The sequence below is a fragment of the Heloderma suspectum genome, chromosome 12 (genome assembly GCF_057233095.1).
Source record: "Heloderma suspectum isolate Gila_16-S chromosome 12, 16-S_ref, whole genome shotgun sequence".
NCBI classification, from domain to species: domain Eukaryota; kingdom Metazoa; phylum Chordata; class Lepidosauria; order Squamata; family Helodermatidae; genus Heloderma; species Heloderma suspectum.
The window spans coordinates 19,251,344-19,278,602 of record NC_139469.1 but is presented as its reverse complement, the minus strand read 5'-3'; the positions used below and the strand labels follow the sequence as shown (position 1 = coordinate 19,278,602).

At 44.2% G+C, this 27,259-nt stretch overlaps 1 protein-coding gene across 2 annotated transcripts; it reads left to right on the top strand.

Moving 5' to 3' along the window:
* The first annotated feature begins 1,254 nt into the window (after positions 1-1,254).
* Positions 1,255-24,292, top strand: RRN3 (RNA polymerase I transcription factor RRN3). 2 transcript variants are annotated; one of them, XM_084818624.1, is made up of 18 exons: positions 1,255-1,284; positions 3,430-3,532; positions 3,899-3,955; positions 4,279-4,368; positions 4,457-4,586; positions 6,289-6,345; positions 6,740-6,803; positions 9,160-9,229; positions 12,153-12,251; positions 12,760-12,837; positions 13,053-13,170; positions 15,203-15,333; positions 17,372-17,502; positions 18,827-19,011; positions 20,343-20,451; positions 21,368-21,520; positions 22,539-22,626; positions 22,823-24,292. In XM_084818624.1, exons 2-18 carry the CDS (start codon positions 3,440-3,442, stop codon positions 22,970-22,972), a joined length of 1,803 nt encoding a protein of 600 aa, XP_084674750.1. In that variant the 5' UTR covers positions 1,255-1,284; positions 3,430-3,439; the 3' UTR covers positions 22,973-24,292. The 2 variants fall into 2 exon arrangements, with proteins under 2 accessions (XP_084674750.1, XP_084674748.1); XM_084818622.1 differs by having other exon boundaries at positions 1,255-1,467.
* Positions 24,293-27,259: the final 2,967 nt, after the last annotated feature.

Below are 27,259 nucleotides of genomic sequence, written 5' to 3'. Positions count from 1 at the left end.
AATTAATACTCATCATTTGTATAGCACTTTCAAGCCTTCAAAGTGCTTCATATGCATTGTCTTGTTGTAATCCTTGGATGGCTTACACTGTAAGCCTTTCAACAACCCTTGGTAAGTCAGTATCATTATCTCCCATATTTTATTTATTTATTAAATTTATTAATCGCCCATCTGGCTGGTCACCCAGACACTCTGGGCGATGTAGAGTGTACAATAGAACAGTTTAAAACAATAAAATTCTACAGTAGAAACACCATATTTCTAAAATACCCTAACCCACCCCAAATGCCTGCCTGAACAACCACGTTTTTAATGCGCGGCGGAAGCTCCTTAAAGAAGGGGCATGGCGGAGTTCCCTAAGGAGGGAGTTCCACAGAGTGGGGGCCACCACAGAGAAGGTCCTCTCCCTCGTCCCCACCAGTCTAGCTGTCCTGGCTGATCTTGTTAAGCAGGCGGTCTGGTGTTGCGGGAGGCGCTCCTTAAGATAGCTGGGCTGGAACCATATTGCAGATGGAGAAACAGGCTGAGAGAGTGTGGTTTGCCTAAGACCACCTTATGAGTGCATGACATTGAGATTCAAACTGGGGACTTGCTGATTTGCAGTTCAGTTTCTTACTGGTCAATCCCATACGTGTCTACTTAGAAGTAAATTCCATTAAGTTCAATGGGGCTTTCTCCCAGTAAGTGGACACAGGATTGTGGAAGGAGGCACTCTGTCCTCAAATATCTTGTCTTCCAGACAAATTTACAAAGCCATATTTTGCACAAGTTACACTTCAACCCTAGGCATGTCTACTCAAAAGTAAGTACCATTGCGTTCAATGGGACTTACTCCCAGGTAAGTGCGGATAGGATTGCAGCCTTTAAAAAGCAGCATGGGATAGGTTTCCGTGGAACCCACTTCACCCGATACAGGGAGTATGATCCTCAGTTGTCAGGCGTGCGCGCACGTATGTAATCACGGACGTAAAGGGGGAAGGTAAAGGTTGGCGCTACCTGGCAATGGAATACAGAAAACACACTTCTAGTCTTTGAATGTATAAAAATAAAACTTGACAGTTTGCAACAGCAGCAGCAGTAGTAATTGGTGAAAACACAACCGTCTTGGCATTGCTGAGTAAATTAACAGCTGAAGCGAGGCAGGAAACCTGGATTAACCCCCACTCCATGTTCCATTGGGAACCGGGAGTGTCTAGTCGGTTACATTGAATGCACGAACCTTTTCCCCTTTGCGGAGGGCGGAAGTTCCTTTTTACTTCCGGGGCGGCGGGCGCCGTTTGGCCGGTGCGTTCTGGAGCGAGCTGCGCGGTTGGGGAACCTCGCTTCGCGCGTGAGGAGCATGGCCGGGGAAGAGGCGGCGGCTGTGGGTGCAGGAGGCCAGCAGGGAGCGCGGCCGCGCGCGCTGGAGGGCAGGCGGAGACCTTAAAGCGGGGCACAGTTCGTGGGAAGGCCCAGCTGAGAGAGAAGGTGGGAGCTGCGAGGAAGGCAGCGAAGGAGGGTGGGCTGGCTGCGGGTCGACAAGCGTCTGCGCTTTATTACATTCGTATCTGGCCTCGCGTGCCAAGAGACTCAAGATGGCATATATGCCCCCCTTTTATCCTCACAGCAACCCTGTAAGGTAGGCTAGGCTGAGAGGAGCACTGCGGCCTTCCAGGTGGCCCGAGGTTGGCCGGCGAGTTTCATGTCAGAGTGGGGATTTCTGCAGCTTTTTGTATTGTTGTAGTAGTTTTAAAACTGTTTTTAATAGTGTATTTTGAATATACTTGTTTTGTGATTATAGCTGGCCTTGGCTTAAACGTGTTTTGATGTATTTAAATGCGACGTTTAATACCGGTGTGTGAACTGTTTGGAAATTCGTTTAAGTATTAAGCAGTATATAAATATTATTAGAAAATAAATAAGTATTAATAACATAAATGTGAACTGAGGTCCTAGTCCGACACTCTAGTTGCTGCACTGCGCTGGTTCATGTAGGGAGAAAGGGCATAGTCCTCTGTGGCAGAGCGCTTGTACCGGTAGGATGGCTAGGAAAAGGTCTTTTGCTTCTCAGGCCCTGAGAAGCTGCTGCTAGCTAAAAATGACCGAAGTGTGGCACTTAAAAGACGGACCCATTTATTATGATGGAAGTTTTTGTAGACTCATGTCTCTTTCCATCAGGTTTATTGTCTGCGGGGTTGGGGGAGTGTTATTCTGGAATCCAGAAGACTGCATCTCAGTGATGGGTGTTCAGAACCCTGTGTGGGTGGATTTCAACAACAAAACATACACTTCTGGATACTTTCACCAGCAGGGGTTGTTAGATTTATTTTGGGAAAACAAATTTGAGTGAGCCAGCATTTCAGTTGTTAAAAACAAACAACTTGTAGGATGGATATAGTTTTTAGTGAAAGCAAACCCTATAGTTTTTAGTGAAAGCAAACCCTATAGTTTTTAGTGAAAGCAAACCCTATAGTTTTTAGTGAAAGCAAACCCTATAGTTTTTAGTGAAAGCAAACCCTATAGTTTTTAGTGAAAGCAAACCCTATAGTTTCTAGTGAAAGCAAATTTAATGAAACGGAAAACGTTCAAATAGGGGATGGTGCGTAAAGTGAAGTTATACTGGGTTTTCATATAAGAGAGCAAAAACCAATGGGTCTATATAGCTTTAAAGTGCTTATTTATAGGCTGTGTTCACATACAGCAGTAAGCCAGGATTGTGGTGAATCATGGCTTATCATAAACAAGCTGTGGGTTGGTGTTGGTGCTGGCAGAGGCTTGGCTACTTTAGCTGCACAAACAGCTAAAGTAAGCAGAAAACAAAATGTGACATTTGTTGCTCCCAAATGAGCCAGAATTCTTAAGAAGATAAAAGCCCTGCTGGATCAGACCAAGGGTCCATCTCGTCCAGCATTCCATTCACACAGTGGCCAACCAGCAGCCCACAGGAAACCCACAAGCAGGACATGAGTGCAACAGCACCCTCCTGCCCATGTTCCCCAGCAACTGGTGTACCACAGGCATACTACGTCTGATACTGGAAGTAGCGTAGAGGCATCAGGACTAGTAGCCATTGGTAGATTTATCCTCCATGATTATATCTAAACCCTTTGAAGCCATCTACATTTGTGGCCATCACTACATCTTGTGGTAGCAAATTCCATCATTTAACTATGTGCTGTGTGAAGAAGTACTTTCTTTTATCTGTCCTGAATTAAGCCAAGAACAAACCCCGGTTTATGATCCTGGCTTGTAAAGGGCTAAGCAAACCAGGGATCCCAAGGTTTGATGTCATAGTAAGCTTTAATTTCCTGGTTTGTTTAGCCGCTCGTCCGAGTAGGAGGAGCTAAGTGGGAGCACATGGGATGTGTTCATTCATGGTAAGCCAGGATTCGCCACCATTGAGAATTAATTGCAGCTAGTGTGTTCAGTCTTATACTTTCATTTGTTTAGAATTTCTGACATGCTGGCTGCAGATGAGTTTTTAAGTTCGCCACCAAGGAAAACAGTCAGATTTGGTGGGACGTTGGCTGAGATTCTGCAGAAATACCAAAAGGTAACATCAATATGTTCTGGTGTTTTTTAAGAGAGGAAAGCATAAACCATATTGGTCATATTTCTTAGCTGTATTCAAAGGGCATAATTTTTAATCTAACTGAAGTGAAAAAGGGATAAATCTGAGATAGTTTTTGGGAAGCTTATTCGAGTTATGACATGTGTCGCAAAACAATTTTTGCAGCACATGAAGAAATTAGCACAAGAAGCTAGAAATTAGGTTTCTCTAAAGATTGCTCCTCCATTTTGAGGTAGTAATACTTCTGTTTGTATTGTCTGTATAGATATTTCTAGTGGTGATAGAATAAGCTAATGATGTGAAGCTATATGACTTGTCAGGATACAATTTATTGCTTTTCTGCCTTAGGGTGAGACAACTGACTTCGTTTTGTTGAAGCATCAGCTGTTGGATCCAGACATAAAAGTAAGGTGTTTTCCATCGTAGATTCAGAACTTTACAGTGGCTTATTACATTTAAGAATAAAACACATGAGTTGTATTCATTTTGAATTTTGTGTACTGTGAACAAATATAACTAATAATTAGTGGTGGATCTAAACATTATCTGACCATAGCTCGGAATATGAATCCAGGCAGGTTCATAGTGCTCATCTCAATACCAAACAGTGAAATGTGGAAACTTGGTAGCCCTTCTGACAGCTTTTTATTTTTTTAAATGCCCCATTTCGTAAATTTTGGGACATCTTACGCATTCAACTATTAAAGCACAATTGGTTCTGTTTTAAGGATGACCAGATTATTAACTGGCTGCATGAATTCCGGTCTTCTGTAACGCAATTGACCAAAGAGTTTGAAGAACTCATCAGCATCTTGTTGGTAAGAATGTGCTGGTTGTATTGGGTGTTCTAGTGGGTTTTAATTTAGTCTGCACGGCACATGTTCTAACTTATACTTAACAATGCAGAAGGTGCCATGGCTGAGAAGAAGCCAAGCGGTGGTGGAAGAGTACTTGGCTTTCCTGAGTAACTTAATGTCTGCACAGACAATCTACCTTAGGCCATGTCTTGCAATGATTGTCTCCCACTTCATACCACGTGAGTTTTTCCTCCCCTTCCATTTACAGTTTGTGCAGTTTGTTGACCAGTGCAGTTTGTTGACCAGGATTTGTGCAGTTTGTTGACCTGTGCAGTTTGTTGACCAGGATTTAATTGTGAACCTTGCTTGCAATGTTTATTTTTTATATTGCTGATCTGGATAGTTGAAAAATTATTTATATAATTATTTAAACTCAAAGGCTATGTTTGCACATCATGCTAAAGCAAGGTTTAGTGCAACGTGCATGAGCAGAAAGCAGCCAAGTGAGCCTTGTACTCACCTGCTATCCTCTCCCTTCACCTCCTACGTGGCCAGGAGGACAACCTGGCAAGCCTTTACTTTTCGCTTCCTTTAAATGTGGCTTATCATGTCGTCCAAAGTGGAGATCATGGTTTATGGTTTGTGTCAACAAGCCATCTTCAGAACACATGGCTGGAAGTTGGTTTGTATTGAAACTGATCATAGTTATTGTTAAACCACAATCCCTGGTCTAGATGACATGACAGGCCATGTTCTGGGGATACTGAAAGTAAAAGCTTCTAGAGTTCCTCTCCAGGCTGCACAGGAGGAGCAGGGAGTCTGTGACCCCAAGACTCACTGCAGCTCTTTCCTGCATGTGAATGCTGTGCTAAACCATTGTTTAATGTGACATGTGAACACAGCTGAAGTGTTGTCATTTATGTGTAAGTTAACCTAAATAAAAGACAACTGGAATGTTTTTTTAAATGTTATGTTCAATGTATTAAAATCCAGCAGCCAATGATTGCTAAAATGTATTGACTTAAAATCATGTATATCCTCCCTTTCAGTGCTTAGAAGGGTTCCCAAGATGTGTGATTGTAAAACAGATAAAAATATCTTGGGCCCATTCAGACAATACTTGCCCTGGAATCTCAATGAACACATCAAGCATATCAGAACTAATAAATATTGAGATTATTTGAACAAGGGATCTTCCTGGCTCTACAGTCCAAACCCTGCTTCATAGTGGGATTAAAGTGATCCTATGTTCAAATAAATATGGTACCTCCTGGTTCATGCATTATGTTCTGTGCATGTGTGTGGGGGTCAGAAAAGGCTTTGTATCAACCCAGGATTCCGTCTAATCCTGGCATGTGTAGAGGTTGTGGGGAGGGGTGTCATTTGAACAACCAACAAGTGCTTTAGCCATAACTGGCTGCTGGATTTTAACTGGATAGTGAGCACATTCCACTTGTCTTTAATTCTGAAAATTATACAGAAACCTGTTTATAATGTTTATACCCCAACTCTAGACCTATGTATTGAGGTTCTGGGGAGAGAGAGAAAGAGATCAATGAAATGAGCATCTGGTGGAAAATGAGGGCATGATGCTATGCATGTTTAGACTCAAAAAAGTGCTACAAATCAATGCTAGGAATTTTAAGACTTTTTTCTGTCGAAACATGCATAGGATTGCATCCTTAGTCACCTTTTAAAATTGGTCTTTGCTTATAAGAGTCAAAACACATTGAGAACATTAACTGAAAAGGAGACTAGAATCATATGGAATGTGGGATAAAATTTACCGCATGTTAATATATATTTTATAGATAAGAATATTTGTAATACTGGAATATTTTATAATTTGTAATTTGATAGCTTAGGCTTTTAGGTGGCATTATAATTTTGTTGTTTATTTGGCAATATACCACATAATACAATAATCCCATTTCTACCTAGCTCGAATAATCATACAAGAGAATGATGTGGACATCTCTGACTCAGATGATGATGAAAGTGAGTAGCAAAACTATTTGTTTTTTATGCATATTGCTTCCATTTTAATACAGTAGTGCTTCTGTTGCAGTAGCTCATAACTGTTTAGGACTGTGAGGGTAAGGTTGAAATATAGCGCTCTCGAACTTTAGTGATTTCTCATTGACTGAAAGCTGAAGGCTGCATACGGTTATCAAGCCATTGATAGACATAGCTACCAATTTGTCTTCTTCCCCTTTAAAGCCATCTGTGCTAGTGGCCATCACCATTCAAGTACATTAGATGTAAAGATTAAACAATGTCATCGCAGTAAAACTATATACCTTAAGAAATTAGAGGAGTGCACCAGTGAAATTTAAAATATAATAAATTTTCTGGGCTAATGTACATGCTTGCTGATTTTCAATTCTTGCAGATGTTCCTGAGGGCTTCAACACCTGCCACAGAGCATTGCAAACAATTGTAAAATACGTCCCTTTGTAAGTACATAATATTTTATTAGATATGTCTCCTAAGTTAATGCTTATCCCTTTCTACCTACTGACAAATTCAAACTAACTGAAATGCACTGGGGACAACCAGGCTTCCTACACATATACTTCAAGGAACAAGGCTATGTAAAATGGCCATATTTTGTCATTCAAAAGATTCTGCAGTACGAATTGGTCCAAATCCGTCCAATAGCCCTAAAATTACCTTTTCCTAGATTGCCCCCCTGTGTTGCCAATTGTAGACTTGTTGTGTTGAGACACTCAAAAGCTTGTATTTTTCTAATCTCAAAGAAGTATGGAGCAGTATCCAGTATTGCTGCTGTGCTCCCAGTGTTTCTGTTGCATTAGCAGGACACACACTGCTTGTGCAACAGGAACTACTGCTTCCAACAGAAGTCCCGGAAACAAGCAGAAACACTCATTTCCAGAATGAGATGGGTCAGTGTGGCTTCCTTCTGAAAGCTCCACTGACCTGCCCCATTCTGGACAAGCGTTTTGCTAGTTTCCTGTTGCACTAGTGGTGGGTCTTGCTCGTGTGTGGCAAGTATTGGATACTACCCTAAGCCCTTGCCTACTATTTAGAGTGCTACTGAATCATCACACTAATCATTTCCCTGTACTTTCAATTATATTGTTTGAAAAAGTGCAGTGGCACTGTTGTGGCGGAGTACGATATGAACCATTAGGGTGTGGAATAAAAAGAAAGTGTTTACTCTGGATTAACTGTGTGTATGGTCTCTCTTCTCTTAGGACAGATATAATGCTCTGCCTTAAGTTTCTGTGGAGCCTTTTATGAGCACGAAGCTATGCATGTGTGTGCTTTGCGGTGTGTTTCTGGTTACTTTAGATAACCTAAATGTGACATTTGTAGTTCCTTTCAGATTTTGGCACCAACCTTGGCTCAGACTTTGGCACCAACCAAAAAAAAGACCTAGAACTCCCAGTAGCCAGCCAGCCATACTGGCATGGGCATGCTGGGAATCGTAGGAGTTTTTCCTCTCTCTCTAAACATGCATAGGACTGTGCCTTAAATCAACCCTAAAATACCTCCTATTTCCAATGTTCAGACAGGAGTGCCCGAACATGTAGCCAAAACGGCACCACCCACCCTCAGAAGGGAGATATTAGCAGGCTTGGGGGAAAACCAAGGTTTGCAGAAGTACAAAGAAATCTGCTGGTGAATGCAAAAATCCTAGGGGAGACCCCCAAGGCCAAAACAGCCCAGTGATGACTGAGCATGCTCAATGGATACAGAATGAAGACTGTGTTGGGGGGGGCGGGGAGAAAACCATGGGGGATGGAATTGAGTGGCTGGAATTGTGAAGAGGGAGCACTCCACACCATGGCAGTTGTTTACTGATCCTGCGTATCTGTCTAATTCTTATCCCGCCTTTCTTCCAAGGGACTCAGGCTGATGTTTCTTTATGCTCCCTGCAACCCTGAGAGATTGTGACTGTCCCACGGTCACCCTGTAAGCTTTCTGGCTGAGCAGGAATTTGAACCTGGGTCCCACCCACCCCCCATCCATAATTTAGCACTCTAATCATTATGCCACACAGGCTCCCCACACTGATTGAGACCCTTTCTCTAATTCGGCTTCCATTGACTTTCTTTTCTTTCTTTTACCTATTACACCATCTGAAATTAACTCCAGCTTTGTCAGTATAAAAACTGTTCAGTTTTTGTTTGCTTCCATTTGCCACCTAAAAAGTAACCTGCATGTTTTGCTTAGGATGAAGACTGTGTCTCTGAGTAACAACTGGGTTTATATGTTTTCAGAAATGGATGATCAGTCATTGTTTGTGTTGGATGTGACCTGAAAACATCTCTGTACTGATAAGAGTGTAAAGGGAATGTCAGCAGCCTCCTTCAATTTCCATCTTAAGACTGTAACCAAATGCAGACTCCATGGCTTGAACACCAGCCACATTTCTCTTCCCTCATACCTTTTGTTTTGTTTACCATCTTGCCTGATGAAGACTTTTGGAGAACTTGAAAGCTTTCACAGTTTTTTATGAACTTTTAATTGGCTTAATAGAGGTATTCTGGTGATAGGGATTTTGGAAATTTTCTTTTTGATTTTTTCATAGTATTTTACCTTAACATAATTAGGGAGATATTTAACTTAAGAAACTGATATTCTTAAGTTCCCCTTCCCTAATTATTTCCCATCAAATTTGGATGGGAAGCATTATTGGGAAGACACTTTTGTATGTCTTTTATATACCTTCCACTATTAAAATCCTTCCTGTTGGCTTTCCTCAGTCTTCATTGTCCAAAAGGGCTCCAGGAAATTTGTTCAGTGTTCGCAGTTGTTATAAAACCTATGTTTTCTGCATTGCAGGACACCACAATTTCTCATGCCAGTGCTCGTCGAAAAATTTCCCTTCATAAGTAAATCAGAAAGAACTCTGGTAAGCGATCAGCATTTTTAAAACCGGATTTTCCCTCTCTGCATTTGGCAGTGGTGTTATTCTTAATGAATTCTTTGGAAGACCCCCTGAAATTAAATTAGCAGACATTATGCAGCTGCATTGCTGTGGGCTCTGGCACAAAATGGGTATAGATAGTAATTGTTACAATGAAGGAAACTGTCTATTCCTTCAGGCCATTAATGACTGTGTAGGCTTTTAATTAAGTTTTAGAATCTAAGTGTTGGATTCATGAAACTGGCATGTTACCACTGAGGCATGGGCCCCGTTCAGATGATTTCTGAATGCTCACTTTCAGATACCGGTGCTTGGGTAGGGGAACCAAAAAGGAGAGGGAAGGTGTTGGGTTCAATCCTTGGTAGATCCAGTTAAAAAGGATTAGATAGCACAAGATGGGGAAGACTCCTTCTGCCTGAGACCCTGGAGAGGCACTGCCAGGCAGAGCATACAGTACTGTGCTGGATGGATAAATAGCCTGACCTGGAATAAAGCAGCTTCCTGTATTCCTAACCAGCTCGAAGGGGAGCACAAGTTGTAATCACGGAATCATAAAGTAGTAGGGTTGGAAGGGGCCTACAAGACCATAGAGTCCAGCCCCCTGCTCAATGCAGGAATCCAAGTCAAAGCATCCATGACAGGTGGCTGTCCAGCCTCATCTTGAAGGTCTCCAGTGTGGGAGAGCCCACCACCTCCCTAGGGAATTGGTTCTGTTGTCGTATTGCTCTAACAGTCAGGACATTTTTCCTGATGTTCAGCCGGAATCTGGCTACCTGTAACTTGAGCCCATTATTCCGTGCCCTGCATTCTAGGATGATCGAGAAGAGTCCTGGCCTTCCTCTCTGTGACAACCTTTCAAGTACCTGAAGAGCACTGTCATCTCTCCCCTCAGTCTTCTCAAGGCTAAACATGCCCATTTCTTTCAGTCTCTCCTCATAGGATTCTTTGTAATTATGGTGTTGTATTGGTTATAATTGGTTCTAATGTTTTTGTTAATGTTATATAAATGTTTTAGCAATTATTGTGTATTTTAATTGTATTTTAACGTCTTTAATTTTCTTGTAAACTGCTTAGAGATGTTTTTAAATATAGTCAGTTGTATATAAATCTGTTAAATAAGTTCAAAAAGTTTAAGAGAGCGATCATGTAGTCCCTGGGCGCACACACCAGAGACCATAGGATTGTTCAGATTCCCCCTTTCGAGGTCGGAGGCAGCACTCCAACCTCAGAAGGGGGAGTCGGACATCCGACCCTCCGACCCCACCCCCTCGCAGCTGGCATGGAAAGAACTGCATCAGCTGCTCTCTGAGGTTGGAAAAATGACCTCAGAGAAGGAGGAAAGGGGGTGTTCCAGTGGGCACGGGGGAAGGACACGGGAGTGGCCAGATATGAGTTATCCTGAGCCTTTTTCAGCCTCCTTCCCTCCCCCTCTGACTTGCCATCTCTAGACAGGAAAAAAGCCTGTCTAGTGAGAAATGCAAGGCAGGAGGATGGGGAAGCAAAGATTGCCTCCTCCCGCCCTGCACTGGATGATCGGGAGCCTCTGAGTTCAGGGGCTTCCAGTCACCGAGGGTGCAATCGATAGGACTGTGCTCTGAGAGGTTTATGAAGCTGCTTTAAACTGAGTCAAGCCATTGGTCTGTATAGCTCAGTGCTATGTATCCCAGGTATGGGCAACCTTCTGCTGCATGTGGTGGTGGGCAGGAGATCAGGGGCTGCATGCTGGTAGTGGCTGCAGCTACGGGTTCATTCTCTCTCTCCCTCCCCCACTCTCTTTCACACACACACGTGTGCACGTCCCACCACTCACTACTGTCTCTCACACCCAGTCACATTCATACATGCTTCCCCGACGATTGATTGATTGATTGATTGATTGCATTTCTATACCACCCAACAGCCGAACTTCTCTGGGCAGTTCACAACGGTTGTGTACATGCTCTTCCCACAGTTGCGCACACGTTCTCTGTCTGTCTGTCTCTGTCTGTCTCTCTCTCTCCATGGGGGGATCTTCATCAGGATCGTAAACCTCTTCCCTGAGCAGGGAAGGTTTTCCTTTCCTTGCTACAAGAGGTGGCTGCTCTAGTCTGGTTTCTCAAATGATAGCATTATTGATAGTGAAACCATGAAGTATGGAGAGCTAGAGTGTCTTTTGCCAGTCTAGCCAACTGTATTCCAAGGTTTCTTTCCCAGTGTTATCCTTGAGAGAAAAAATCAAGGAGTTAAGCAGGTTAGAGTGGCAAAAGATGTTCTAGCCCTCCACGCTTTGCGAGTGTTAACTTTGGGCCAAATTAAACGTTCTCCAATGTTCCTCAAATTGGATTATTTACTTCAGTGCAAGAGCGCACAGGCCGGATTCAAATTGGGTTTGTGGCGCTTTGGGAGGGTTTAAAAAAAAATTTCCTCTCCCCTTGTCGTCCTGAAATTCCATCCCCCCCCCCCCCACACACACACACACCATGGAGTGCTTAAAAAAATAGAAAAAAATGTCTCCATTGGAATCAATGAAGACTTTTTTCTCTATTTTTAACCCCCACCCCTGGAGGGGGAGTGGAATTTGGGCAAAAACAGGAGAGGGGAATTAGGGCTGTGCTGTGCTGGAGGTGCTAGGGATTGGACCTGTGACCTTCTGCATGTGAAGCATGTGTTTCACTGCTGAGACATGGTGCCTCAAAGAAACACTGTCTTGTAAGCTAGAATATCCCTGCTGTTGTGCCCAAGCAGTATGAGAGAGACTGTGAAAAATAAAGGCCTTTCTTAAGAAATTCCAATCTATTATTGGTTGAATATATACATTGAAGGGGCTTAATACTGCAGAACTTAAATTTTCAGTGTACTTCCAAATATGAAGTGATTGGTTCTTTTTCTTTAATTTACATTTTTTTTAAATGGGAAAATTCCATTACAGCAATGTTACGTACATAACCTGCTACGGATTAGTGGATACATCCCAACACTGAGACATGACATTTTGGAACTGGTTATCGAAAGGCTATTAAAGATGGATGTAAGTATAGAATGTGGTAAATTGCAGTTTCATAAAATGGCTGTTTCACTTTTTAGCATGACCTTTAAGTAAAAGAAATAGTCCGTGCAGAGTCTAAAATGGGTGGGCACCTGGACCAAATACATCCCCTGGCCTCTAGTGCGGTCCCCGCTGCTATGATGCTGAAATTTGGTGATGCAGCAGCAAAAAAAATACTACCAAATATTTGGTGGCAAACTGCAACGGAGGCTTAAAAAGGACAAATTTAACTTGAAAAAAAACTAAATTTATCCCTTTTAAGCCTCTTTTGCAAACCACTGATTTATTTTATTTTTAATTGCTGCTGCATTGCCAACTTGCAGTGGCAATGGCAGGAGTGCAAGAGGAGGGGGTTTGGAGGGTAGAAAGTGGCCCCTGGACCCCCCGATGTTGCCCACCCCTGGTCTAAATCTTCCCTGTATAAAGTGTTATTGGTTTGAACAAATAGATGAGATAGTTGTATCAAACTGCTACAATATCCTTATAACAGGTGAGCGCCCCCAGAAAAGATATTGAAGCGGCTGAAGTTGAGATTGAGGAGACAACCGAGGAAGGTCTCTTCGACATGGTATGTTTGCTTGTTAAGCAATGTCGTTGATACAAAGTAGTGTATTTTTAAGAAATATAAACTTTAAGTGTAGAACAGTTTTAAGATTATGGGAAGGAATATTTGTTAGCTTTGTGCCTGGAATTATAGCTGGATGCTCTATTTCTGTGTGTGTGTGTGTGTGTGTGTGTGTGCGTGTGAAACTGCTACATAAGCGTTGCACTTTATTTTAATAGGATGAAGATGGAGAAAAGCCAGAGAAGCATGACATGATGGCTCATCCTATCGCAGAACGCCTGGACATCCTGATGATCGTATTGTTCTCATATGTTAAGGATATCTGCCATGTTAATGGTAATGAATATAAGCACTAATCTGCTATAGAAGCTTTCTGACATAATCTGTAGAACTCCCTGCTAAGGGAGTTTGGTAGATAGAACTGGAGGAAGGGTTAAGCCTAAAGTGGGGAGGGAGAGAGACAAAGCTGTTTGGAAATGTTTCTGGGGAAGTGATGACGATTATCATCATCACCATCATCTCTATACCACCAAATAACCGAGGTGCTCTGGACAGTTCACAAAAATTGCAAACCACAAATATGTTAGCCATGTGATGTTTGATTCATACAGAGGTAGGCAACCTGGTGCCTTCCAGATGTTTTAGACAGCAAGCCCCATAAGCCCCAGCCAGCATGGTCAGTGGTTAGAGATTGTGGGAGTTGTAGGCCAGAACATCTGGAGGCCCACAAGTTACCCATCTGTGAGGTAAACTAACCAGGAAAAGGAGAGCTTCTTGCAGCATCCAAACCTGAGATCCTGGTTCGTTGCTCCTGAACAAGCCCGGATCATAAGCCAGCAATAAATGAGAATGCAAGGAGTGAATGGGCTGCTCGTTCAGAGTCTGGCTTGTTCAGTATCTGATACATGTTTGATCAAGCCATAATTCACGGCTTAAAGTGATGTGCAAATGTGGCCACAAGGTTGGATTCAGACCTGCTGTTCTGTGAACCAAAGCGCTTCCATTTGTGGAAGTGACTTGGATCCAGCAGAGGCTCCCACTGGAAGAAGCGGGGAGAGAGGTGGTTTCATTTCCCCCCACCCCCACCCCTCGTAGTCCCCAGCACCACCTCCCATGCTGTTCTGGAGGGTTCCCCAACACCCCAGACCAGGTTTTTAGGTGGCTACAGGGAGAACCGGCAGAAGTTTATTCTCCTATCTTCTGCCCACTGAAGCATTCAGTTTGCAGAATTCCGCTTTGCATAACTCTGCGATTAATCCATTAATCCACGGGAAGGAGCATCCCTCACCATCAGCTCTGCTGGCTAGGGCTGATGAGAGTTGTAGGCCAAACGTCTGGTGGGCCACAAGTTCCCCATCCCTGGTTTACCATGTGAAGGGGAGGAGGGGGAACGCGCTGCGTGTCCCAGCAGGCTGCATGTTCACTTTTCAGTTTATTCAGCTTTAAAGTGGCATACGCACATAGGCATTTGGGCTTTGGAACTTTTGGAAGTCTTTAGGCTTTGGAACTTGTGCCACTCTGGTGTATACTAAAAATACCATCAGAACTCATATTGGCTCTAGAGCAGTCCATCTGGCCCAGGTTTTCGGTTCCGTGTGTATCAGAGGAAGTTGTCAGGGTGGAAACCAATAGAACCCCAGACCAGTTCTGATTCTGAGGAGGAACAGCAATCCGTGGGAGAGGAGCGTGCTCATCTCTCACAGTCACAGCAGCTGGCAGAGATTCCTCCTGCCAGCATTCCTGAGATAGATAGTGACCCTGGCAGTGAGAGAGCGCTGGAGGGGGGCTTGCTGGATGCTTGACGCCGATGCCAGGAGCGACGACAGCTGGAGGGTACGGAAAGGAGGCGTAGCGCCCGTTTGACGTGCAAACAACGGTCGCGTCCTGAGGACCCAAGGGAAAGAGGGAGGAACTCTCCTTAGCCCATAAGTTCAGGGTCTTCCCGTAATTCTCCTTCAAACGGGGACCAACTGCCTAACCTGGAGCATAGGCTACTCTGCTGTTCCTTGCTTAGTTGCTGGTGATTAGCATCTGAAAGAGTCATTAAGTTGTAAAAGGATTAAAACCTTGAAAAGAATCCTTGTGTCTATGTCTTGAGTTAGCTATTGGAGTAGACTGAAAGAGGCCACCAGGGCGCTCTTGACAGAAGTGCCCAATACAGAGTAATGCAATGTCCTCCTATTGGTTGATTCATGGTGTAAAAGATGGTGTGTCTTCTATCACCTACAGTACCCTCTCTTGAGTGTATTAGCAGAATAGTGAGGAAATAGATTGGAAAATTTTAATTAATGGTTAATATTTAAAAATATATATATGCATGTTCTGTCTCTTAGCACAATACCATGGTAACAAACATTTTTGTTCCTAGGGAAGCTTGATATTGGCAAAACCAAGGACTTGTATCGAGATCTGGTGGCTATATTTGATAAGCTGATTTTACCAACGCATGGCTCGTGTCATGTGCAGTATGTCATGTTCTACCTCTGTAGCTTGAAATTGGTGCGTAGACTCAAAACTTTTTATCATGTTTTCCTCTGTCTACTTACTGGGCCCTTCTGGCCAAGGAGTACACTAGTATGTTTCCTGTCCGCCCACTTGTATGTTTCTTCTTTGAATCATAGAATCATAAAATAGTAGGGTTGGAAGGGGCCTACAAGACCCTGCTTAATGCAGGAATCCAAGTCAGAGCATCCCCAACAGATGGCTGTCCAGCCTCATCTTGAATGTCTCCAGTGTGGGAGAGCCCATCACCTCCCTAAGTAATTCGTTCCATTGTCGTATTGCTCTAACAGTCAGGAAGTTTTTCCTGATGTTCAGTGGGAATCTGGCTTCCTGTAACTTGAGCCCATTATTCCGTGTCCTGCACTCTGGGATGATGCAGAAGAGATCCTGGCCTTCCTCTCTGTGACAACCTTTCAAGTACTTGAAGAGCGCTATCATATCAAAAACAATTAAATTAAAAACTCTACAGTGTAAGAAATAAGATGCACCCAACCAATTAAAAACACCTTCAGCTGCAGACCAGTTCATATGCCAAAGACCTGACTGTATGAAAACATAAGAACATGAAAAGAGCCCTGCTGGGTCAGACTGAGGGTCCATCTCATGCTCTGCTCTGTTCACACAGTGGCCAGCCAGCTGCCCACGGGAAACCCACAAGCAGGACATGAGTGCAACAGCATCCACCCACCTATGATCAGCAGCAAATGATGTCCATAGGCATACTGTCTTTGATACTGGAGGTAGCATATAGCCATCAGGATTAGTAGCTGTTGATAGCCTCCTCCTCCAGGAATTTGTCTAACCCCGTTTTAAAGCTATCCAAATGGGTGGCCATCATTATGACTTTGCCTGCTGGCAGAAGGACAACAGAGAGACGGCCAACCTAGCCTTCCTCGGCAGGGACTTCCAGAGCCTGGGAGTGGCCCCCAAGAAGGCCTGTAGCAGCTCTGAATTGCTAGTGTCACTGTGAAGGTGAAGGGTGGAGAGAGCATTGTCTGCCCAATACTGATTTTATTTTTATCCTGCCCATTTGTCCAAGGAACTCAAGAATGGCATGCCTGTTCCTTTTCCTCACCACCACCTATTTTACCCTCACAACAACCCTGCAAGGTAGGCTAAGCTAAGAGTGACTGGCCCAAACCCTGTGAGATTGGTAGCTAGTAGGGATTTGAACCTGGGACATACCAGCCATAGGCCAACACTCTAGCTACTTCACCACATTGGCTCTGAGGTGATTCTGTGATGGAAGTACCCTTTGAACCAGAATCCCTCAGGTCCAGGTTATTTTATTTCATTTGTTTTGTTTCTGTACTGCCCAGTAGCCAAAACTCTCTAGGCGGTTCACACAAATTACAAAGCATAATAAAAAAGTTAACATACAAAATTGTAAAAACCATTAAAAAAGCTAAAAACAGTTGCAATGAAAAACCACAACCTGATAAAGCAACTGATATTAAAATCCCATCATGGGCCATCAAATGCAAGACAGTAGCACTCTCTTCTGGTTCTGATGCATGAGAGTTTATTACTGTAAGAAAATACCTCTAAATTTTTCAGATGAGGGGTGGCGATCAGGGTTTATTAAGATCTCTGGAAGTACTTCTGGAGGAAGGGTGATTTTGTTGTACATATTCAAAATATTGATGGCCAGTTAAAATTCTGGGATCCTTTTTTGCGTATTGCTGTGGCCCGTTTTCTCCCACCAAAAATCTGAAGCGGTATAGCCTATTTGATACCATCACTGAAAAGCTCCAACCTGGGAAGGGTTTCCACCTTCCATCCTCCCCTTTTAATGAACAACATGATGGTTCTCTGAGTAGATTTTGATGACTACATATAACAAAGCATGCTCACTGGCTACCTAAAAGTTGTAAGGTCTTTGAGGGATGCTACTCCCAACATATATAGGTATGTTGATAACTACAGTAAATATTCTGACTGTGAAAGCGGAGTGTTTCTCTAACAAGCGATTGGTGCCAGCAAGCGATGTCTCTGGATGTCGTCGCCCCAGCATTAATATGTCGCAATTTCACAGGGAATTGCGGAAGCCTTTGTGGAGCATCTTTGGAAAAAGCTTCAGAATCCAAATACTCCTGCAGTGATCAGGCAGGCTACTGGTAGCTACATCGGCAGCTTTTTGGCACGGGCAAAGTTTATTCCAGTTGTGTAAGTAGCCCACCAATGTCCTTTAATTTATATGAACAGCACAGCTACTGATGAAGGCAGAAGCCGAAACGTTTAGCTTAAATATATTTTTGAATACTCCGTTGTTAGTCTTCTCTCTCTCTCTCTCTCTCTCTCTCTCTCTCTGTGTGTGTGTGTGTGTGCGCGCGCGCGCTATGTAAGGCTGGAAATGTAGACTTGGGAGTTACAGCAGAGGAAATAATAGAACACTTTAATATCAAAGGACTTGCTTGTCCTGGACTGCTCAAATGCTTGTCCCGAAGTTCCTTGTTTGGGAGGGAATTGGGGCCCACTAAACCATTCAGCAAGGTGGGCAACGTCTGGGATTGGGGGGGAGGGGTTGTGTCGTTACACCCTCCACTGCCGAAACTGCTGAGAAGAATGTAGACTCTGTCACACCCCGTACAAAGGGTTACATTCCACTCAATCATGGAATGGTTCCGTTGGGTATTTTATTTTATTTATTTATTTGTGATATTTATATACCGCTAAATATAATTGAATCCCTCAGCAGTTCACATGTAAATATTAAAGTCACATTTAAAATGCAATATTAAAAACACAATATTGAAAACAATTACAATAAAAGCAATATGAGGAGCAGTAAGGTGGAGTGGCATGATTAATTCAGTTACAGCTCAAGGAAAGCCTGGGTGAACAGTTGCATTTTCAGGAGGTGTTTAAAAGGACCGCCTTCACCCATATCAGCCTGCCTGCACTTTAAGATGAGAAAGAGAGGCCCTTCTCATTTGCCCACCCGTGAGAGCAGTCAGGTGGGTGACCACACGTGAGAGGGCCTTCTCTGCAGTGGCCCCACACCTTTGGAACAAGTTGCCATCGGAGGTCCGCCATGCTGTTGTTGCTGGTTTTATTTTTGGCTTTTATTTTATTGTTTTTATCTTTTATCACTTTTAATATTTTAACTGTTTAATGTATTTTATTTATGTATAAAACAGTTAACAGTTTTATTTTAACTGTTTAATGTATTTAACTGTTTAATGTATTTTATTTAGTGTAAGCCACCTTGCGGGGGGGGGGGGGGTTCTACCCTGAAAGGTGGCCAAGAAATGTTTTAAATAAATAAATGCCACAATTTCTGCCTCCCGAACTGCACCGGGGAGCTTTTTCCAGAGGGTGGGCACCACCACCAAGAAGGCCAACTGTTGAAGTATTGCATGGCAACATTCCGTTAATTTCGGGATCACCAGCAAGTCTTCCTTAGATGATCTTACAGGTCACCTGGGTATGTATAAGGGAAGGTGGTCTGCTAGTATCTGCCCTTATTAGGTTTCCTGTCCCATTGCAGTACAGTGAAAGCCTGTCTCGACCTGCTTGTCAGCTGGTTGCACCTGTACATTGATAACCAGGACAAGGGCACAAAAGCTTTTTGCGACATCGCTCTTCATGGCCCCTTCTATGCTGCCTGCCAGGCTGTGTTCTATGTGGTCATCTTTCGCCACAAGCAGATCTTGGATGGCAGCCTAAAGAAAGGTGAGTGTGATAACCATGTTCAAGAAGAATATGTTGCTGGAACTTACCTGGGTAGTGGTTTAATTCCTGCATGCCTTTGTGGGGAAATGTTGGAACCAGTCCATGCCTGGAAGCAGCTGTGTGGGCAGGTATTTGAAACAGACCTATATGCAGACTTTTCTCCGTAGTAAGTCACTGACGTGAAGCTGCTCCCAGCACTGTTCTGGTGACTTCTCACTCTGGGCCAATTTATTTGACATGGCAACTTATCGTGGGTTAATTAACCCACAATTAGCCCTGGCATATGTGGGGTGTGTGTGGCCAGCCTTTTGAATATGCAACCTCTGATCAGGGCGATTGGGGGTTGCAGCATGTCGTGTGTACCTGGCCATCGTGGCTTAATGGAGGGTTAAGCGACCTACATTTAACCCAACTACTAATCGAGGGTTAAGTGTGGGTTGTTTAACCCTGGATTAATCCACGATGGCCAGGTTTGCATGACATGCTGCAACCCCCGATTGTCCCGATCAGATGTTACATATTCAACATGGCGGCTGCATGCACTGGGGCCAATCATGGATTAATTAACCAACGACAATCCGCCATGTCATGCGAACTGGGTCTGTGCTGCCCAAATCCTTGGGTGTTTTGCGGTGTATGCTGGCAGGGAATTGGCAGAGGGCTGAGGAGGTGTGGTGCAGTGTTAGAGCACATGCTTAGCATGTAGAAGGATCCAGGCTCATAGCATCAGGGGAACAGCAGTCTTGAGCCAGATCGCTGGGGGAGGGGAATGAGTGTGTGCCTTTGTACGAGCCTTGTGTGTCGGGGCCCCACCCACCACCAGCCCCATTCACTGCTGAGGGTTTTGCAGAGGCCAGTGAGAGTCCTGGCCCCCAAAAGCTTGCCCGCCCCGGTGTAGACAACACTTGGCTAGATGTCCCAATGGCCTGGTTCAGCAGAAGACAGCTTCCTATATTCCTGGCCTCTCCAGTTGAAAGGCATCAGGCTGACACAGCTGGGAGAGATTTCAGCTCAAGCATTTGGAGGGCTGCTGCTGGTAGAAAATGTGAGTCTGGATAGACAGGTGGTCTGACTCGCTATAGGTCCGGCTCATTATAGGACAGCCTTCCTTGTTCCTATAAACGCGACACATTTTCTTTCCAGGAAGCCGCCCTTGACCCGGCTTCCTTGCTGCACATGCACGTCCCCTAATATCAAACCCTTTGTCTTGTGTAACATCCAAAGCAGCCCTAAGTCTCATTTGTATTGTGATAACTCAAAAAAGTGCACCATTTAGGATGAGGAAGCCCCCATCTAAACACTGAATGTCTGTTCGTCGCTTTGTCTTGAAGGCCTAGCGTTCCTGCAGAACTTAAACTTTGAGCGCATTGTTATGTGTCAGTTGAACCCCCTGAACGTTTGTTTGCCTTCCATTGTGGATTATTTCGCTGCCCTGACCAGGTAGGTGTCTTTATTTTCTCCCTTGAATAGTTGCACACAGTAACTAACGTTAATAGATTGTAGAAAAATAGACGTGTATACTGAAGCTGAAGCTCAAATATTTTGGCCACCTAATGCGAAGAGAAAACTCCCTGGAAAAGACCCTGATGCTGGGAAAGACTGAAGGCAAAAGGAGAAGGGGACAGCAGAGGATGAGATGGCTAGTTAGCATCACCGATGCAATGAATATGGACTTGAGCACACTCCGGGAGAGAGTGGAGGACAGGAAGGCCTGGCGTGCCATGGTCCATGGGGTCACGAAGAGTCGGACACGACTTAACGACTGAACAACAACAACAAATGTATATGTCTGCATTTCAGGTTTCTGCTGCATATCCTTTCAGGTGTTCAGGAGGGGCTCTGTTCAGTGAATGCAGGTAGGGTAGGGGTAGTGGGATTGCGGCGGCAGACTCCACTCCTTCAGCCTTACACGCGTGCATCACATGGCTGCAGTGTATTCATGCCTGCACACAGATAGACACATTGTCAAGGAAAAGGGAAGGAGGATCCCAGCTTCCAGGACCGGCCCCAACCTCCTTGCGGGGGAGGACCACCTAGGACCCAATCCCGGGACCCCCCTCCCAAAAACCGGACTGGCCAAATCCAGCCTTTCAGTCCCCCAAAATACCCAGTAGCCACCCTCTTAAGCCAAGAGGCACTGAAATTAGCACTGAGGTTATGCAGAGAGATCACACAAACTAAAGGCTGGATTAAGGTTTATTAAGATCAATAATAATAAAGCTTTTCCGCTTTGCTTCTCCCTGCGATGCACTTGTACCAGATGTTGATGGAATGTTTTGATTTTGCGTTTATCTCTTTCTTCTGTTTTCTCTCCCTAAAAGATGAACTTCAGTTGGCTTTTCTCACTTTCTTCCAGGAAGTACCAGATTGCCTTCTGTGACACCATCATCGAGAGAAACAGGAGAGAGGTTTTGCCAGTTGTGAGAAGCAGCTGCGGGGGCGACTCCATAGAGACCTGCACGAACTCCCTGGACAGTTTTTTCCCTTTTGATCCTTACAGTCTCAAAAGGTACCGATTTGCAGAAATCAGATGTGTTTGTCCCTTATGGGAGAGTGGGCAGCAGGGCTTCTCACCCAGGCAGCTAGACACCCTTGAAAGTTAATTCATGCATTCAAATAACGCCTTGCCTTCTTCCAGGATGCTCCTTTGCATTCTCCCTCCCCCTCAGTTTACCAGCCCCCCTCCCACCCGCCCTCACTCCCAACAGTCAGTCGGCCAGCATTTTGTGCCCACTGAGTCTAGTTGGGCAGTTTTGGTGGTTTCCCCCTTGGGGTTTGTTTCTAAACAGGTTTTTTTATGGTACTCCTGCAAACCTCTGTTAATACCTCCCTCTTGTTCATGAGTGGTGCCATTTTGGTTTCATAAGGACTGGCACAGAAGCATAGACTAGTAGGGTTGGAAGGGTCCTACAAGACCATCTAGTCCAGCCCCCTGCTCAGTGAAGGAATCCAAGTCAAAGCATCCCTGACAGGTGGCTATCCAGCTTCATCTTGAAGGCCTCCAGTGTGGGAGAGCCCACCACCTCCCTAGGTAATTAGTTCCATTGTCGTATTGCTCTAACAGGAAGTTTTTCCTGATGTTCAGCTGGAATCTGGCTTCCTGTAACTTGAGCCCATTATTCCGTGTCCTGCACTCTCAGATGATCGAGAAGAGATCCTGGCCTTCTTCTCTGTGCCAACTTTTCAAGTACCTGAAGAGCACTATCATATCTCCCCTCAGTCTTCTCAAGGCTAAACATGCCCAGTTCTTTCCGTCTCTCTTCATAGAGCTTTATTTCCAGTCCCCCAATCATCTTGGTTGCCCTCCTCTAAACCTTTTCCAGCTTGTTTGCATCCTTCTTAAAGTGTGATGCCCAGAACTTGGAGAAGTTGCTTTAATGTTGGAATGTTTTCTGTAAATTTCTGCTTACTATCAAACTCTTTTTAGGAGAGAGGAGGTCATTCTAGAAAACACTGATAAGCAGGTATATCTCTCTCTTTGCTTATTCTGCCCTTCCTCTTATATCATATTGCAACGTCCTTTACAGATCAAAGAACATAATTAACCCTCTGTATCAGTTTTGGGAAGAGCACAATATCGAGGACCTAAGAGAGGCTACAGATGTTGCCAATGAGGTGAGCAATATCATTTAAACAACACCCGGACCGCCTCAGGTTCTGGTGCAACTTCCCTACCTGCCTTTAACAATATTTGCTCCTCCTGGTGTAAAATCCTCTACATAGCGGAGATAAAAAAAAACATAGTAATTTAAATGTTTACCATTTTCCTATTTTTAAAAAGATATTTTAACAGTTGCATTTGTTTGTGCAGTGCAAAGGGGAAGAGGAAGATGACTTTTTGAAAGGTGAAACTCCTCAAAACGATGGCATGATTGGTATGATGCCAGGTTCCTTCGACTCCGCTCTCCAGAGTCCAGAAATGTGCATAGGGTCACCACCAGTACCGTCTCTGCAGCTCTGACCTCCCAGGATCAGCTGGACGAAGACTTCGGGCAATTGTCGTTTGTATAAAGAGAATTTGGGGAGGGGGTGTCCTAAACTACTAACTTCACACTAAAAGAGTGTGAGTGAGTGAGTGAGTGTGTGTGTGTGTGTGTGTGTGTGTGAGAGAGAAAGAGAGAGAGAGAGAGAGGTGGATTGTGGCTCTGTCTTACAGGGGTATTTTGATTTTTTTTTTTATTACCATACCTGGAAGAAGCTGTAGGGAGAAGAACTGCTAGCATTTAGCGTTATTTCCTTTTTGTTTCTGCATCTTGATTTGGAATGGCTCATCTTATGTATTAAATATATCAAGACTGTGATACAGAGAACTGTGCTAGTTCTACTTCTCCGCCCTTTTTACTCCCTCTTTCTTGGTGCAAAAACTGAATTTCAAAAGCCATGTACTCTTCAGTGCATAGAGCTGCTGCTTGATTTAAAACAAAACCACAATAGCTTGTCTGTACTCGACCTTGTGTGGACCACAAGGAGCTATTTTGAGTGTGATCTGCATCGTTTTTCCTTAGTCCGAACACAGCATGGAGGTTCAAAAGCTGTTGAAACAGCTTAGGCGCTCTGTGTTAACAGCTTTCAGTGGGAAATGTGAATTTTGGTGTAGCCAGCGTCCAATTGTATCACTGGACCATTGTCATTCTCATGCTATGGGTGATCCCTGTTGACTCCTGGCTGTTGACTTAAAGTCCTGTTGACTTAAAGCTAACTTTAAGCTACAGCACCGTGTAGGACTTACGCCAAAGCTGAATCCAAAATTTGACAAGTATGGGAAGTTGTTGCAGTTACCAAGAGTGCTAGCTTATGGGAGAGAGCCTGGCAAGAAGTTGCAGCAAGACTTTGCCCCCCCAACCCCACTAACTGGCCTTGAAATGCTGTCCTTTTGGGAGCCATTTCCAGCACGGTGTCCGTATCCCTCCGAAGCACAGTTGTGGTGTGAAGTGTGTGGGTGGGTATTACTTACCTGTGACAAATGGACGTCGCCCTGGCTCCACACCTCTTCTCAAACATCATTTGACTATCGCCTCACATTCACACTTAGGAATACGTTGTTGAAGAGTTCGTGTATGGCAGCTTGGACTACAGCTCTCGTAATCCCTGACCATTGGCCATGCTGGTTGAGGCTAATGGGAGTTGTCATGCAAAATATCTGCAGGGCACGAGGTTGCCTATCTTTGCCTTAGACTATCTTCAGTGAGTTGGTATACCCCATCTCCTTAGTTATTACCCATTTCCCCCTCAAATTTTATAATTTGTAATTCAACTTAATTTTAATAAAGACATTCAACTTAAGTTTAATGGTTTGACTTTGTTCTTATCAACAAAGTCAGACAGTGAGCAGGCAGAAAGCTTCATTTCCATAACAATTAACAATCAGACTTAACGGCAAAGTCAAACGGTAAGCAGGTAAGCAAGCAGAGGCTCGTGTGTGTGTGTGTGAGTGAATGAATGAATGAACACCTCTGCCTGCTCACTGTTTGACTTTGTCGTTAAGTTTAATTGTTAGGTTTTGATTTATATAAATAAATATAAGGCCACCTCTCCAGTGGCTAAAATCCTTTGTATATTAGCAGGCTGTGCCCCATACTAGAGAAATATTTCATCTCTTCATCGTTCCCCAGGTGTACAGCAGCTAGCAGAGCTTTTTAGTTTCAGCGCGTAGCAGCTCAGCTGTATGCTACTCAGTTCCCATCTCAAGGCCCATTAATTAATTGCACTCAAAAGTGTTCCTGTGCCACACACAGCCTCAGTGATGCCAAGAGGACCATTCAGGCCCACAGTTCAGGGAACTGTGGTCTAGATTCTTATCCCATTAGTGCTCATAGAAGGTGAGGACTACCAAGATAATAACATGAATTACTGAACAGCAGCTGCTCTTGTCTTTGGCAAGGGTAATCAGTCTTTAGCTGCTGTATCCATCTTTTCATCATTGCACTCATCCTCCAGTAACGGTGGGCCCAAATGCTTCCCAGGAGTAACATCAAGGCGGACCAACCTGGCCCATCTATCAACCAGAGTAGGAGCAGTTGCAGGGAAGGCACCCCCCTCTCCCTGCCAGGAAGAACACTTGACATCAACTGACTGAGATTATAGCCATAAGGGGGAAATGCTCTGGTCCCATCCATTGGCCAAAGGAACAAGAGCCACCAATTTCTATTCAAGCAGGAACAGTAGCAAGGGCAGATAAGCCTAGCCCCAAGTGCATTTAAATGCCCGCTTATAGCTCACCACTTTGTTTTGCCCTTGAAAAACTGATTGTCTTCCTTTTCCTTCCACTCCCCTTTCTTCATGTGTATTGTCTATTTAAATTCTAAGTCTGATGGCAGCCCCCCCCCCCCTCTTGCTGTGAGTTGCTTTGGGAGGTGATTTTCTGAAAAGTGAGAAAAAATGCAGCAAATATGTATAAATTGAGTTGCTCAGGCTTTGAACAGGGAAAAACAGCTCTTGAAACATCTTTGGCATGAACCCCCAAGGCTACATTCCTGCAGACACTTAGGAAGCAAGGCCCCTTGAACATAGCTGAACTCCAGTTAATCGTCTTCACCTTCTACTCCATCAAAGTCATCATGGGGGTGGGGAAGCAGTAGTTCTGTTTGGCCTACGTTGGGAGTAAATCGGCTGCCACGTTTCGCGGGCGTGTGGCCAGTGACAACTGTTCAAGATGCTTTCAATAGTGAGGCGTGATGGAAAAAGCTGGTTCAAGAATCTCGGGCCTGTGGAAATGTATATATCCAGAGAGGAGAGATGCACTTGATGTCGATCGATTCCTTCACCTGCATGGTAAGCCGCCTTGCGAGGGCTTCTACCCTGAAAGGCGGCCAAGAAATATTTTAAATAAATAATAAATAGCACATTATTTCTCGGGCAGAGCAGGAAGGAAAAAATCCCGAAACACGAGTTCAGAGCCATGTCCACACTGAAATCTGAGGTGAGCTCGAAGCCCCACATGTTCAAAGACTCTCCCTTTGCCACAACTGTCTGGAATGTCCAAGCAAGAGAGGTTAAGGGGCTGAGCAGTCACCAATATAACAAGAACTGAGAGTTGGCAGGGGTGAAGTTGGCACTTCTGAGTGGCGGCACCAGCGGGGCATGCCACTTCAAGTGCCAATGAAGCCCAAGTTTATTGTGAGAGCCTTATTTTGAGAGAAGAAGGATCAGCAACAAGAAATCCCAAGGAGGGGAGGGGATGTATTATTTCTACACTGCCTTCCTGTGTTTCCTCAAGAAATCTAAATGTAATCCTTTGGGTTGCGTGGAGCCCTTTGGGAACAGACACTGACATGGAGTATGTGCAGCTTGAAGTGTTACTGCCATCTATGATTAAAGGGCTATACCTCGGGGTTATCCCTACAAGTTAAGCTTTTTTCATGCCATGGAACTAGCCATGAACACCTGCCGTCCCCATTACTGCAGCTCAAACAGCTGTTCAGTGCATAGCTACAGGGCTGGTTCAAATGCTCCATTCATGCGTGCACACGATATGGTACGCCATGGGACTTATTTCTGAGTAAACATGCATTGGACTACACTACCTGGCAGAGCGCCTCTCCTGACAGTAACCTACCCATATACTACACTCAGCATCTAAGGCCCTCCTCTGGCTGCCTACACTGAGGGAAGTTCAGAGGACAGTGACAAGGGAGAGGGGCTTTTTTGGTGGTGGCCCCCAAATTATGGAATGATCTCCCCAATGAGGCCTTCCTGGTGCCAACATTGCTATCTTTTCGGAGCCAGGTTAAGACCTTTCTCCCAGGTATTCGACAGTATATGATAAGTGTTTAATTGATCCTGGAATGTCTTATGGCTATGGTTGCTTGCTTTTGAGATTGTGTGTTTGAAGTTGTTTTAGATACATGTTTTGTGTATATTGTTTGCTCATGTGTTTTTTATGTAAATGGTTTCTAGTCTCTGTATACTGTATTTTTAATGTTTTTAATCTTTGTAAACCGCCCAGAGAGCTCCAGCTATTGGGCGGTATAGATATGTTAATAATAATAGGACTATACTCTCCCACCATTTTACAGTTGAAAAGGAGGACATCTTCAAATTCTGATATGAAGGATTGTGTAGCAGCCTCTTCTCCACTGTGACATCTTGCTTATACTCTTTGACTTCTGATTGCTCCATTTACTCTGAAACACTCCGCGTTCTGCCTATTTAACTGCCAAGAGGATGACTGTCTTTTTTCCCCCCTACCCAGCATATTACCCTAAATCCCTCTCCACAAAGATCTTAAAATAGGTTCGCAGTTTAAAAA